The sequence below is a fragment of the Dipteris shenzhenensis genome, chromosome 11 (genome assembly GCF_047967505.1).
Source record: "Dipteris shenzhenensis isolate YYH24624 ecotype China chromosome 11, Dip_SZ_1.0, whole genome shotgun sequence".
Lineage (NCBI taxonomy): Eukaryota > Viridiplantae > Streptophyta > Polypodiopsida > Gleicheniales > Dipteridaceae > Dipteris > Dipteris shenzhenensis.
In genome coordinates this window covers 53,772,645-53,786,735 of record NC_141606.1, presented here as the reverse complement: position 1 = coordinate 53,786,735, position 14,091 = coordinate 53,772,645, and the positions used below count along the sequence as shown (strand labels likewise).

At 41.1% G+C, this 14,091-nt stretch overlaps 1 protein-coding gene across 3 annotated transcripts in view; it reads left to right on the top strand.

Annotated features, from left to right (window-relative positions):
• LOC147897177 (RNA-processing, Lsm domain-containing protein) overlaps positions 1-13,239 on the top strand; it is a 30,932-nt gene extending 17,693 nt beyond the window's left edge. The window contains exon 5 of one of the 3 annotated variants that reach the window (XM_087381568.1): positions 12,841-13,239. In XM_087381568.1, coding sequence (XP_087237694.1) covers positions 12,841-12,927 — 87 coding nt within the window. In that variant the 3' untranslated portion in view covers positions 12,928-13,239. Of the gene's footprint in view, positions 1-5,526; positions 5,569-12,820 lie in introns of those variants that run through there. The other 2 variants (XM_087381569.1, XM_087381570.1) reach the window with 2 other exon arrangements.
• The last annotated feature ends 852 nt before the right edge of the window (positions 13,240-14,091 follow it).

The following is a 14,091-nucleotide window of genomic DNA, read 5'->3' as shown; positions in this document are numbered from 1 at the left end:
TTTTAAAGGGAATTGCTTGAGTAGGTATTGTCTTCCTTTTGTTTTTTAATTTTTTTGTTACCTCTATTTTCTTCCCTTTTGTTTTCTCTTTTATTTTCTGTGTAGATTTTTTTGGACTTTAGAGAACAAATTATGTAAATTTGTACAATTGGATATATTCTAGTTGTACAAAGGTATATTGTTCAATAGTGACACACATTGATTTAACACTAGTAGTAGAGCCTAGGTTATTAGAGTCTCTGTGTTGCTTGTGAGGCAGATATGTTCATCAAGTCAGCCTCCATTTATTGAGTTGTACTTCAGTTAGTCCATCATGGAAGGAGTGAGAATTTCCAGCACCATTTTCTTCAATCTCTCAATCTTGTTGAGTTGGTCGAATTTCTATTTGACATGGTTAAAAGAATAGTGAGCATGAAGGGAAATAATTAGGGTTCTGATCTGGCCAAGGAGACCACACTTCATGAAGAAAATAGGAAGAGTAGGGAAAATCTTCCACAAAAAATGCATCATCAGGCAAAAGAGAAGATGCTTGTCCATTTCCTAAAATTTTGAAGGCTCCTTCATGTAGGAGTCATTGTGGTTCACCCTCACCAATGAAGGAACAAGAACGCTTTGCACACAGTCTAGAAAGAGGAGGCTTTTAGGTTTTACACATTCTTTGAGCAGAAGAAGAGCTTCTTCATCACACCTCCCTTTTTTACCTTTTTTGTCGTCATCCTCTAGTACAACCTTGAAAATTAGCGAGTTTTAGAGTCAAGCTCAGAGGTAAAGGCAGAAATTCAAGAAATACAAGGTATAAGAAAAACGTGAAATTGTTATTGCATAATACATCTCAACTTGTTTTTTCGAATGTGGAGACTACTCCAACAAGGTGCTGATCTATTTTACAGCTGTTCATCTTGAAGATCAGGCCACTTTTTGGTTTGTAGCGATGCGCACTATTAGACACAAGCTCATACAAGAAGGAGGTTTAGGAACATTTTCTTCCCAAGCACTTTGAGAGAGACATCAGGGATATCCTCCAACAGTATGTGGATGAAAGTAAAGGGTTATGTGTCTCATTTTTGGGAGACTTTGTTGAAAGTTCAAGCTTTAGCAAGAAGTGCAGCTGGAAGAAAAGAGAGTTGTATACTAGTTTGAAACATTTGTTTTTCAGAACAAACTTTGTTGAAAGTTCAAGCTTTAGCAAGAAGGGCAGATGGAAGAAACAAAGAGAGTTGGATACTAGTTTGAAGCATTCGTTTCAGAACAAGGTAGGTCTCTTAAGTTTGGAAAAGTTGGAAGAAAGCATTGAAATTTCTAAGTTTGGAAAAGTTGGAAGAAAGCATTGAAATTTCTCTTAAGTTGGAGAGAGAGTACATTGGCTTAGATCTTTAGGTTTAGAAAAGTTAAAAGAAACGATTGAGATAGCACTACGAAGTGCAGATGGAAGAAACAAAGAGAGTTGTATACTAGTTTGAAGCATTTGCTTCAGAACAAGGTAGATCTCTAAAGATTGGAAAAGTTGGAAGAAAGCATTGAATTTGTTCTTAAGTTGGAGAGAAAGAGTACATTAGGTTTAGAAAAGTCAAAAGAAACGATGGATAGCTCATAACGTATCTTAAGGGCTCTAATCTAATGCACAAGTATTGGTTGATTGCTCAATAACAAAACAAAGAGGATTGCTATAGTCCATAGGATAGATCAACAGTGCAAGCAACATTCTTGTAGAAATTTGAGGCAGATGGAACATTACGAGTGCCTTATGAATCAAAAACTATATACTGGAATCCTTACGCAAGATGGATTGGTGATTGAATCAGATACCACCTAAGTTTTCCTACAACCAAGACTCAGAATGAAATTTGTATGATTGGACATATTCCAATCCTATAAGGTATAAGTTTTCCTACAACCAAGAGTTCAGAATGAAATTCGTTCTTTAGTTTTGCATAACCTGGTTGTTCAGGACCTTCATCATGGTCAATCTACTAAGTTACATGGGCAAAATGAACTTGATGACTATGGGAGTGATGCAGCTGGAGGGTATACAAAGAGGGCCCCCAGCAATTGGATATCTTCAAATTGAAACAATGGGTTTAGTTTCTCAGGCTTTAGCATCTCCAACAATGATGCGCGACCATGGAACTCGGCAAGCTAGAGCAGGCTGCCCCTTGCTTTCCCCCAGCTCCCGCACCCTTGGGGACAATTTCTGTAGCCGAGAACTCGATTCTCGTCTCGAAAACTACTGCTGTCCAATTTGTTTTTGATCAGCCACCCTGTTTTTTTCACTTGGAGTGCTCCTAGAGCCTTCCTACATAGGGACGCCTCAGTTTTGGAGCTGGTCGCCTCATTTTGGGGTGATTTGGGAGCTGATTTTGAGCTGTTTTTACTGGTTTCTGTGAGCCAGCACCTCCACAGCCCTAGGTGCCACTTTTGGAGCAGAGATACAGCCTTTCTCTAACTGGTCAACCTTTTTTTGAGGAAGTTTTCTCTGATTTAGACCTGCCACAGCTCCCTATTTCTGTTCTGAACCAGGCCTCCTTGATTTGTGTGGACATTTTTTTGTACATTTTGTCAAGGATGGCCCAGAATCCATGAGATGTGTTTGGTGTGCTTGCCTAGGAGGATGGATGGCACCAACTATTCTATGTGGACTTTATGGTTAGAAATCTTTTGGTTGCCAAGGGACTTTGGGACTTTGTCAGTGATGATATCCGTCCTGGTCCTCTTGGCCGATGACTCCCTTGCAATAAGGGGTTCGTGGTGCAAGATGTGGGCAAGAGGCTCCACCACAGCTACAAGCACCCATTGCTATGACTTCAGACCAGAGAAGATGGGATGTACGCAATGTGCAGGCTGCTTTTGATTTCACTTTCAGTGAGGAGGTCAAGTATACCCCGCATTCGAGCTTGCAAACTTTGAAAAGTGCTCGGGATATCTTAAAAGCAATGTACCAGGTTCATAATGAGGAAAGAGTCTTATTTTTGAAATTGGACCTTGATTCGGTTCATTCAAATGAGAGAGATTCAATGACACACCATGTCATGAAGATTCAAGACTTGCATGAGCAACTTCTGGACATTGATGAAGTAATACCAAATATGAAGCTTGTCTCTACTATAGTCCCTAGGGAGTCTTATCTTTCTTTTCATACATTACTCAATTTGTCCCTGAGGGGGAATCCCAACCTCTTACCTTTCGGGAGTTGGTGGGACTTTTATGGCAAGAAGAGCAGACTAGAAAGAATATGTCGGAGAGCAAGATTTTGTTGCAAAAAGAAAGTGGAGAGCCAAATGTCAGCCCATGATGCAGGTCATATTTTTGCTAAGGACAGAAAGGATGTCGAAAACCCTAAATGGAAACGCAGAGTCTGCAAAAATCCAGGTTATTTCTACCATGCATGATGCGAAGTTGTGGAATACGAGGTTTGGGCAGGTCAACTTTGGTAGTCTTATGCTCTTGCAGAAATTTCAGATGGTAGATGCCTTGCCTCATTTGGAAGCTCCTCCTAAGCATATATGCATAGGTTTGTCTTTTACTAAGGATGGTGCAGCTAGGGCTGCAAAGAAATTGCAGCTAGTTCATAGTGATGTTTGCAGTCCTATGAGGACACAGTTTCTTGAGTTCACTTCTATTTTGTTACTTTTATACATGACTGGTCAAGATTCACTTGAGTCTTTGCACTAAAGAAAAAATCAGAAATGTTCATTGTGTTTAAGCACTTCATCACTTTGGTGGAGAATCAATCTAGTTGCAGGATACAGACCCCACTTTTGGACAGATGGGGGGAGTGGATGTTCAAGGACTTAGAAAACTTCTTTGGTGAGAAAGGCATCATACATCCATGCACAATCACTATACTCCTCAGCATAATGGAATGGATGAGCGGAAGAACAGGTCACTAATGGAAATGGCAAGGTGCATGATTAAGGACAAAGGACTGCCTGAGTTTTGGATGGAAGCAATATGTGCTCTAATCATTTTGATGAATAGGTGTCCCACCAAAGCACTCAAGGTTATGACACCGTATCAGGCTTGGTATGAAAGAAGACCCAGTGTCTGTTTTTTCTGTACATTTGGATGTTAGAATATGCACATATATCTCAAGAATTAAGAGGAAAGTTTGGTGACAAAGCTGAGAAGTGCATATTGGGGGCTACACCATTGAAAGCAAGGGTTGCAGACTGTACAATCCTGCTACCAAGAAGGTTTACACTAGTAGAGATGTTATTTTTGTTGAGAAATCAGTTTTGCCTCTTGCTGTATTTTACAAAAATCAGGGTTCATCGGATGCATTCAAAGGGATGCTGCCATTTCTTTTGATATTGGAGCTGATATGCCGGTTGAAAATCAGAATTTGCAGCGGGATTCACAAGTTGTTGATGCCTCAGTTCAGCCTATGGCTGGTCCTATCACTCAGCAAGAAGTTGAGGATGCTGTGGCACAAGAAAATTCAGCAATGCAAGAAGCTAGGACAGTCCCTCGCTGGCTCCTCTATACTCTCTAGGAGAGCAAGCTCTCTACACCACTTTCTGGCCGTATATGTTAAGACACGAGAGACACTGAAGATGCCAACTGTTTTGATTTAGCTTGGGCCAGTAACACATCGTGACACTAGAGACACTAAGGATGCCAACTGTTTTCATATAGCTTGGGCCAGTAATTTGCTGGAAATTGATGAACTTGATTGTTTTAATGATGCATGTGATAATGTGCATTGGATGCAGGCCATGCAAGTGGAGAATGAATCCATTCAGAAAAATGAACTTGTGAGTAAGAAAGCAATAGGTACAAAGTGGGTTTATAAGCTGAAATGCAGGTGAGATGGATCTAGTGATAGATACAAAGGCCATCTTGTTGCAAAGGGCTATGCTTGGAAGAAGGGTATAGATTATGATGAGACCTTTGCTACCACTTCTCTTATGACTACCATTAGGTGCGTGATTCCCATGGCTGCATTTTATGGATGGCATATCCATTAGTTGGATATCAAGATTGCATTTTTGAATGGGGGCCTCTTGGAAGAGGTTTGTATGTCTCAACCCATTGGTTTTGTTGTAAGGAAGACAAAGTTTGCAGGTTAAAGAAAGCCTTGCATGGCTTTAAGTAGGCTCCTAGAGCCTTGTATGCAAAGATTGATGCCTTTTTGACCAGCCAAGGTATGCAGAACAATCCAAAGGAAAGCACCTTCATAAAGAAGGGGGTGATTTGCTCATCATCTTCTTGTATGTTGATGATATGCTGCTCACGGATATTGCAGATTTTGTAAACTGTAGAAGACATTTGAGATATCTAACTTGGGGCCGCTACACCAATACTTCGACATTCAATTTGTAGAAGATGACACGGGCGTTCGTTTGTTGCATTCCAATTGTATTGGGAAAGTCCTTGAATGGTTCAAATTCCAGAAATGTAAGCCTATTATTACTCATATGGAGCCAGGGATTAAGCTATCCATGCATGATCATAGTGAGCCATTTGAGGGAGGCCTCCATTATAGCTAGGCTGTAGGATGCCTAATTTACTTGTGTAATACACGGCCAGATGTTCATTATGCAGTATCCCAGTTGAGCACAGTCCAAAGACTTCACATTGGCAGGCTGAAGCGTGTTCTCAGATATCTGCAAGGTACTCGGTCTCTTGGTTTGCTATTTTCAATGTGGGAAAGGGGGGTTGCATTTCCATCTTTACATTGATTTGGGTTGGGTTGGTGGTTTTGACAATAGGTAGTCAACTTATGTTTCTATTTTTTATGTTATGTCTTATTTTCTGATTTACTCATAATTTTTTCTAAAGTTGCTACAAACTCCCTTACTTCTTTGTTCTTTTACTTGTTCTATAAAACAAACAATTTATAAGATTGGATATACTCTAGTCTTATGAAGGTATATATTATAGTCAACTAGTGGTAATAATTTACATCTTAGACAACTTACTCATTTTCTTTGTTCTTGTTCTATAAAACGCTACAATCTGTAAGATTGGATATATTCTAGTCTTACAAAGGTACATTTTATTGTCAACTAGTGGTAATTATTTCTACCTTGGACACTCATGTATTTCTTGGTTGAGCAACAAACAATCAACGGTTGATACCTTATCATGTGAAGCTCAATACACGTCATCTTTCACAACAAAAGTGGAATGTGTTTGGTTGAGACATTTGTTGGCAGATATATATGCAGATTGAAGGAGCCTACTCCAACTCTCATTGACAGTCAAGAGTGCAGAATCCTGTGTTTCAGCTTGGTTTTTTGTCCTACACATCAAAATGTGGCTAAAAAGAAAAGGGGTCAGGAGGCAAGATCAAATTATCCTCAATGATACTAAAGTGTACTTCAGGGACTAGTGGGCAGGTAAGGTGGACAGACCCTCTAGGGAATACTTTAAACTGATAAAATAAAAAGAGAAGTACCTTTACTTAGAAAGGCAGATAACACTCTTGTTTTTTGCTCTGAAGAGAATGTGGAGCTTATTCAATTACATTTCAAAAATTTACTATCCTCCACAATTTCCCATATTAATGGTGGTGTCATTAAGTTGATACCTAAGAATGGGGATAAAGAGGAGCTCAGAAACTGAGATCTCTTACTATGCTTAATTGCAGCTACAATATCTTTGCCCAAGCACTCGCTCTCAGAACTAAAAAAAGAATGGATTCTTGGATCCTTCAAGAGCAGAAAGCCCTCATCAAAGGGAGACACTTATTAGTAGGCCATAATCAACATTTGGAAGGGCTGTGACTATGCAAAGGAGACTAAGCAGTATGTTTGTTTTCTCAAGGTTGATTTTGACAAGGCATATTACAGATTAGAATGGGACCTTGTCATTCAAGCTCTCACAGACATGGACCTTGGCTCTCAGTGCATTTCTTTCATAAAACTTCTACTTACTAATGCCTCAGCTAAGATATGTGTAAATGGAGCTATGAGCCAATCCTTTTCTCTTAAAAGATCCATCAGACAGGGTTGCCCCATACCTCCTCTTTTATTTGCTATAGCTGTTGACTCTTTGGGGTGGCTTCTCCAGAGTCATAGTAAAGCTGGAGACTTGAGAGGTATAGAGCTCCCTTTTGAAAAACAGTTGATATGCCAACAATTTGCAAATGACACCAACCTTAATCCAAGGAACAATGAGCAGGAAATCAAAAGGGTAGTGGACTGTTTAGACTTTTTTTGCAAGGCCTCTGGATCTAAGATCAATCACACTAAGACTGGATATGCCACTCTAAGAGGAGAAGATCAAGAACTCCTAGAGGAACTGGGATGTCACAGAATCAAGCAAGGTACTGTGTTCAGACTACTGGGGATAGCTTTGGGTTTTGACATTTCAATGAAGTAGAGGTGGGATTGGTTCATGGATAGATTCCAGAAAAAGGTAGAGAAATGAAGAGGATTCCAAGCTAACTTAGCTGGCAGAATACTTGTCCTTAATCATTGCATTTATCCCATGGGATAAATACTACATTCTACCTAACCTGTTGGTCCCCCTCTAGGGTAGGTCTTGACAGATTCATTAGAATTGCATATCTTTTCTTTGGGGTGGGAATAAAAAGATAGCAAAGGTCAGATGGAGCTTCTGTATAAAACCTAAAGAAGACAGTGGACTAGGGATCATAGACATAGATCTTAGACTTTCTCAATCTACCGTAGGATTAGAGGTTGATATACACGATAAACGTGAACAACCTGAATATAGTGGTTTACACATTATAAAAATGCTTCACATTGACTCAAACATTTCTGATTTGGCAAAATATGGAGTCATTTCTTCCCAATGCCACCTAGGTCAGTAAAGCTATTCTTCATCCTCAAGGGGACTGGGATCAGTTTCTTCTCAGAAATGTCAGCCACCTCAGACCCTCTGAGAGCCCTCAATTGGAAAAACTATCCTATCCTGTTTGCTATTTGCAACCCTGAGCCCTACAAGGCTAAAGGGAGCCAACTCTGGCCTTCCTTATGGAAGGCATTTGAGGAAATCAAATGTCATATTGTGTTCTTAGGCAAAGGGGCTTTTATGTCTTTAGACTCTATATGGGTCTCAACAATCTTTCGAAGCTCCGTTCTCACCGATGAGGATTTCTTAATGGCCTGCTTCTTATTCAAGAAAGGGTTGCAGAGTTGGGGACATCTTTGGAACAGAGAAGAATACAGATGGAAAACTTGGGCTGAGATAAGAAGGGGATGTTCCCTCAATGACCAACATCAGGGTCTAGTTATGAATAGACTTCAGCTGTGGGAAGGAGACACACAATGGAAGGGTGGAACCTTCCTGCTGTACAGCAATCTGCATGACCCAAAATTCAAATGGAAGGCCAGATTCAGTTGCTTTTGGTTGAAAAGTGTCCCTGATAAAATGTCTGCTCTTTTATGGATAATCTTACACAAGGCTGCTTGGACAAATTTCATAAGTTTGAGGATTGGCAAGGGTGATGGGAAATGCATGAGATGCCTTGGCCTTAATGAAGTCATCTTTCATCTCTTTGTTGCTTGTCCCCAAGTTAGAAGAAACATGTGAACCTGTCAATTGGAAAGCCATCCTATTAGGTGATGCTGCAAAGACAAAGCAAGACACTTGGACACAAATAAGAGCCAATGCTATTTCAATATGCAGCCCACTTTGATGTTGCTGGTACCTATTTGGATGCTTCTTGGAGCCTCTCCAAGAAAGAGGATCTGCACTCCAGCCCTTCTACTGATGCTGATGATTCTTCCTCTTCAGAAGACAATCTTCTGATGACACCTCTGATGACGACCTGGATTTGGACTCCGATGACACCTGTGAGGGCTCTTCTCACTAGTTGTTACAGATTGATATACTCAGCTTCTCTGGTTCTATTCCTTGCTTTCCCCTTTGGGGCTTTTTCTACTACTGAGCATGTTACTCTATATATCTTCTTGGATCAAGGTGGACTATGTAATATGATGTAAAAATTTTTCTTTGCTCAAAAAAGAAAAAGAAAGTGGCATGTCTCTTCACCAAAGTTTTACCCAGTGAAAAATTTGAGGCTTCCTGCAAAGCTTTGAACTTATGTCCCTTTGGTGATTGACATTGTTCCTTGTACATTCAAACATTGTTCCTTGTACATTCAAACTGCAGGGGGTGTTAGAAATATTAATTTCTAAGGCAGTGGCCAATGTAGTAAGGGCTGGTTGAGTTAGTGATATAGTCAGTTTTGACTTGTACTAGCTGGCCCGAACAACCCCATCTCTAGGGTGCATCTTACCAAGAGCTTCATGTTTTTGAGCTTCCATCATCCCAAACTCTCACAATGTATACGTGCACATCAAAAGCATGAGGTTTTGAGTAGTATCTTTGTTTTTAGATCACATTTACAGCCATATATCATTGTGATAGGTAGAGACGAGCATACACTATACATGGGGTCTTGTATTAGGTTAGGCTCAAACACTGTATCTACATTGAAACATGTTACTCTCCTCTCGAGGTGTCAATTTACTCTCCTCTCTTCTTTGACTTTGCCCTAACAAGACCAATGTAGGCCACTCACATCATTGCTTCCACCTGACCCAATGGATGCAGGCAACTATTTGAATTGTCATGGTAGGCCACTTGATGGCAAAAGGTGTATGGATCAATACTAGAGTTGAACATCAGTGAGTGAGGCTATGGGGTGACTTCACCTTGGACCACATCTTCAACATAGCACTTGTGTCAAAGAGTATACTGATATTGCCTCAACTTTTAGAAGTGTGTTTGACTTGAGACCACAAGCTCGATCCTTACGACTCCAAGACTTGGAGATTGTGGATGTGGGCACATGTGCAGACATGGCCTTTTGTGAGAACTCATAGATAGGGTCCGTGTGACATAGGGCATGTTTGGGAAGGTTGCTAGCACCGTTGTTATGAAGCATAAATACCCGCCATTTCCTAGAATGTTAGGGATTAACAGTTGGGAGTTCTACCTTGTGGACAAATAAAGTTGAACTTACAAATAAAAGCATTTTCTTCTCCTCTAAAAGATCCTTGCGTTGTACAGAGCTTATCCATTTCTATTTCTGCTCTGTGGAGAAACTAGCAAAGGGTCTAGGTTTTTCGAACAGTCCAACTATCACATGCCTCTCTAACCCCTACACTTAGGGACATTAGTATTAGATCAGTTGCATATAGCATAATGGGGACAGCCATTTCTGCCCTCCCCACCCAAAGAATCGTGAAGGATGCAGCTCATATCTTCATTACACTATTATATATCTAATTATAATCTTTATTTCTTCTCTATACTATTATGTCTTATTTAGATATAACCTTTATATATTCTTTCCTTCTATAATATGACCTCTATTACCTCTATAATATTGTATAATATTACCTCTATGATATTACTTTTCCTTAATTTCTATGCATTTGTTATGGCATTAAAATCTTTCAACCTCATAAAAGTATATGGGTTGCCCTCTTCCTAGTTTATTAAGTAGCAAGGCACCACAGCAAGCGACAGCCGCACTACGAACAAAGGCAAGGTGGTAGCTGATGAGTTCGTGGAATCATCCACAATTAACGAATTCAAATCGCGGAGTTAGAAGTAAGAAAATGAAGTGAGAAACAAAAATGAAATGACAATGGGGCTTTTTATAGAGGGTTGGGAAGCCCTCATTGTACTACAGTCATATCATATTTTTGTAATGTTGTTTCTCTTTTTAATATATTTCAGAATGAGCCATACAAAATCAGAAGGTGCCATATAAAATCATAATGAGACATATAGAATCAGTCATATGACATTACGGAGCCCAAACGACTTGGATACAACAGCTTTGCACTGCACTCCACACACCCCAATATACAACCTGGTCAGGCTTGAATACAGCAGCTCTGCGGCGCTGCACTCCACACCCCCCAATATACTATGTTCTAGGAAGAAACGACCAAAGCAAATTGAAGAAGGCCAAGACCGAATCTGACTGCGAGGAAAAGGAGCCTGAAGGGAGGAACCAGCCTCCTTCCAGAAAGGAGCAAAAAGAGCCGAGCCTGCAACCAGGAAGCTCAAATCAAGGAAAGAGGAAGCTACATGAAGGGAATGAGTCTTTGATATTGTAATCTATGTAATCTGTGTGTAATCTATTGAATTGTTAATCTTCTCCAGAGTTTACTTGGGCAATGTTTTCTCAGCTAAGTGACTAGATAGTGTCCTTTGATCCACGCCAGTGTGGTGATAATAATGAGATGAAAGATTTCGATTTGACACGTAATGTGAGACGAAAGATTTCGACTAGATCACTAATGTGAGACTGAAATATTTCGATTAGTGAATTATTGTACCACGAAAGATTTCAATTAGACAACTAATGTGAGACGAAAGATTTAGATTAGATAAGTGAAGAATGAGAAGCTCGGGCTCAATGAACTCTCTCCCTATTTAAGTGCAATGCAGACAACTAAGAGTCCATAACAAAATCTAGTCCCAAAACTCTGTACAACATCCAAACTCTGTACACCGATCCACCTACTGCGAATCTATGGCATACCCAAAAGACTTTGGAATGCTTTTGTTCTATCTGAAAACGATGTTGGATGGCATCCTTGCAGAAACACAGTCAGTATTCAACCGACCAACCAAACTGCTACAGACCAGCCGACCTGGTCTGTGGGATGTGCCAACCTGTCCATACCCTCATTAGGATCTTTGCTGCAGACTTTGTGCTGTTGGGTCCTGCTCGAGCTCTGCTGTAGCCAACAGATGATCTCCTGCACTTGCAATAGCTTACCAGCACGTTTATCCTTGGCAGTACCCGCACAGTCCTGCACAGCAGCCATGCTGTAAATCCACACGCCTGTTGGATGCTCTAGGAAGACTTCCAGCTGTCACCATACAGCCCGTACCTTGCATCCTGTTCTTGCTGCATGCTTCTCACAGGTTTCCCCTCTTCCAGAGCTTCTGGCCACATCTAACAATAGATAATTTGGCAGCACACATGGCAGCCTGCAGTGCTGCCCACGTGGCTGTCCTGTGGATGTTGCCCTTAGGCCTCCATCTATATCTACCCCTGTGGAATCCACACTTGGGCGTTGCTGGTGCGACGGGGGACGGGACGGGCCATTGTCGTCGAGGGTGCGACGGCGTTCGGGCGCGCAGGGCATCGGGATGAGGGGGTGCTCGGGGGTGCCACGGGGTCCCGACCCGACCCGCTGGTGCTCACAAGACAGTAGATTCTCATGCCCCTTAATCCTATATTGGTACCATGTCCTTGCGCTCTCCTCATATGGGGACTTGTAGGTGGGATAATGGACCCTAATTTCCAATGTGGACGAGTGAGTAAATGAGTTCATTCTCATAGTATGTCTATGAATCACCTCCCTTCTCACCAGAATCTGCTGGTGGTACCCGTTTTCTGCCTGACTCATCAGGAGATCTTTCAGGTCACTCTTGTTTTAAGGTCTCGGACATGGTTTTTCTATTCAAGACTGCATTTGTTCAAATTTGAGATGATTTGGCTCCTTACCTAAATTTGAGATTTCTGTTCTGTACTGAAGGTCTGTGCTGTCTATCGATGCAGGCTGTTCCACAGATGCGTGCGTGGTCTGGTGTATGTATGGCTATTCTATAGATGCAATCTGTTTTCTGTGTGTGCACCTGTGCCTGCGCATGCATGTGTTTGTGTGTGTGGGTGTGTGTGTGTGGGGGGGGGGAAGGGGGGCGGGGGGATGCGTGTGTCAAAGAGAGTTTTATAATATAATGACAAATGGATTTCACCAAAATAAAAGTGTGGGGGGGAGTGGGGGCGGAGAGAGAGAGAGAGAGAGAGAGAGAGAGAGAGAGATGAGTATAAAGTTTTCTAGACTCTACCTGCTTCTTGATTGATTTGATTGTGTAGTTGGAACTGGAAAGGAAAAGGTTGCATGCACGGGGAGCTGGATAGTGAATTCTTGTTATGAAGATGCTTCCCATCTGCTTCCAAAGTCAATAGGAGGCTTACTATAGGTCAATCCAAGTCTGGAAATTCTGGACTTGCAATGTGGGCAGTCAAAATGATCACCAATTAGCTGTAAGAATCAATGTTCCCGTTGAAAGGGACAAGGTACACTTCCTATTACTCCTTGCTGAGATCTTTAGGTGTTGGAAAGATGTTTCATAAGAGTTTTCTTTCAAGCTCAGGCACGGATTGGAGTTAACCGATACCAACCCACTAATGTTTGATTCCGCTGGTTGTAGCAACTCCATAATTAAAAATTAGTTGGTCCAACAAGTATATCAAAAAACGGCTCTTTGTCACCTGTTGCAGTGAGATTCTGAACTGACATAATGAGTGCATGATGATGAAGTGCCATTGTTATTAATTACTTGAATCTCTTTTACTGATGCATGCATGCTTGTCATCCATATGCTTGGTCCATGGATGAAAATTTGGATTCTTGGCCAATACAATTTTGGCTTTCTACATATTGCTTCGGCATGCTTGTGCTCGAGCATTCATGATCTACCCTCTCTCTCCCCCTTCCCCATCTTGGGGTCATAAGCAAAAGAGAAGCCTTCCATATAGCTTCAAGAGGAGGAACAATCTTGATTCCATGGAGGGGAATATTGATAATGTTTGGTGAAGTAGGTAGAAGTTTTGTATAGATTGATGGAGATCCTCATTTGTAGACTTCTGGAATTGATGCTTGAAGTCACTCCTTTCCTCCATCAAGATAGTTTTGTTCATAAAGAATGATATCCCATGGAGGGGACTATTGATAATGTTTGGTAAGCTGAAGGCAGAAGTTTTGTGTAAGCTTATTGGATTAAGATTCTCCTTTGTAGAATTTTGCAATTGATGCTTGAGGGTGCTCCTCTCTATGTTCGTGCATGATCCACCCTATCCCTCTCCCTCTCCCTCTCCTTTTAATCCCTCCAGGGTTGCCCTCCCTTCCAGTATCCAACATACTTTTCTTTTGTGAGTTGCGTTGATATCTTAATGCTCTCAACCTTCTAGAGCCTAGTGAGATTATGTGGACGGGTATTGGAAATGTTCTATGACTAAAAACTGTAGTTCAGCATCAAATGTGAAACTCACCTCAAAATTGACACCAATTCGAACTTACTGGCATTGGATCTCTGCCATCTAAGCTACTCTACTCAGCTACTTTGTCCTTAAGAATAGTTGTT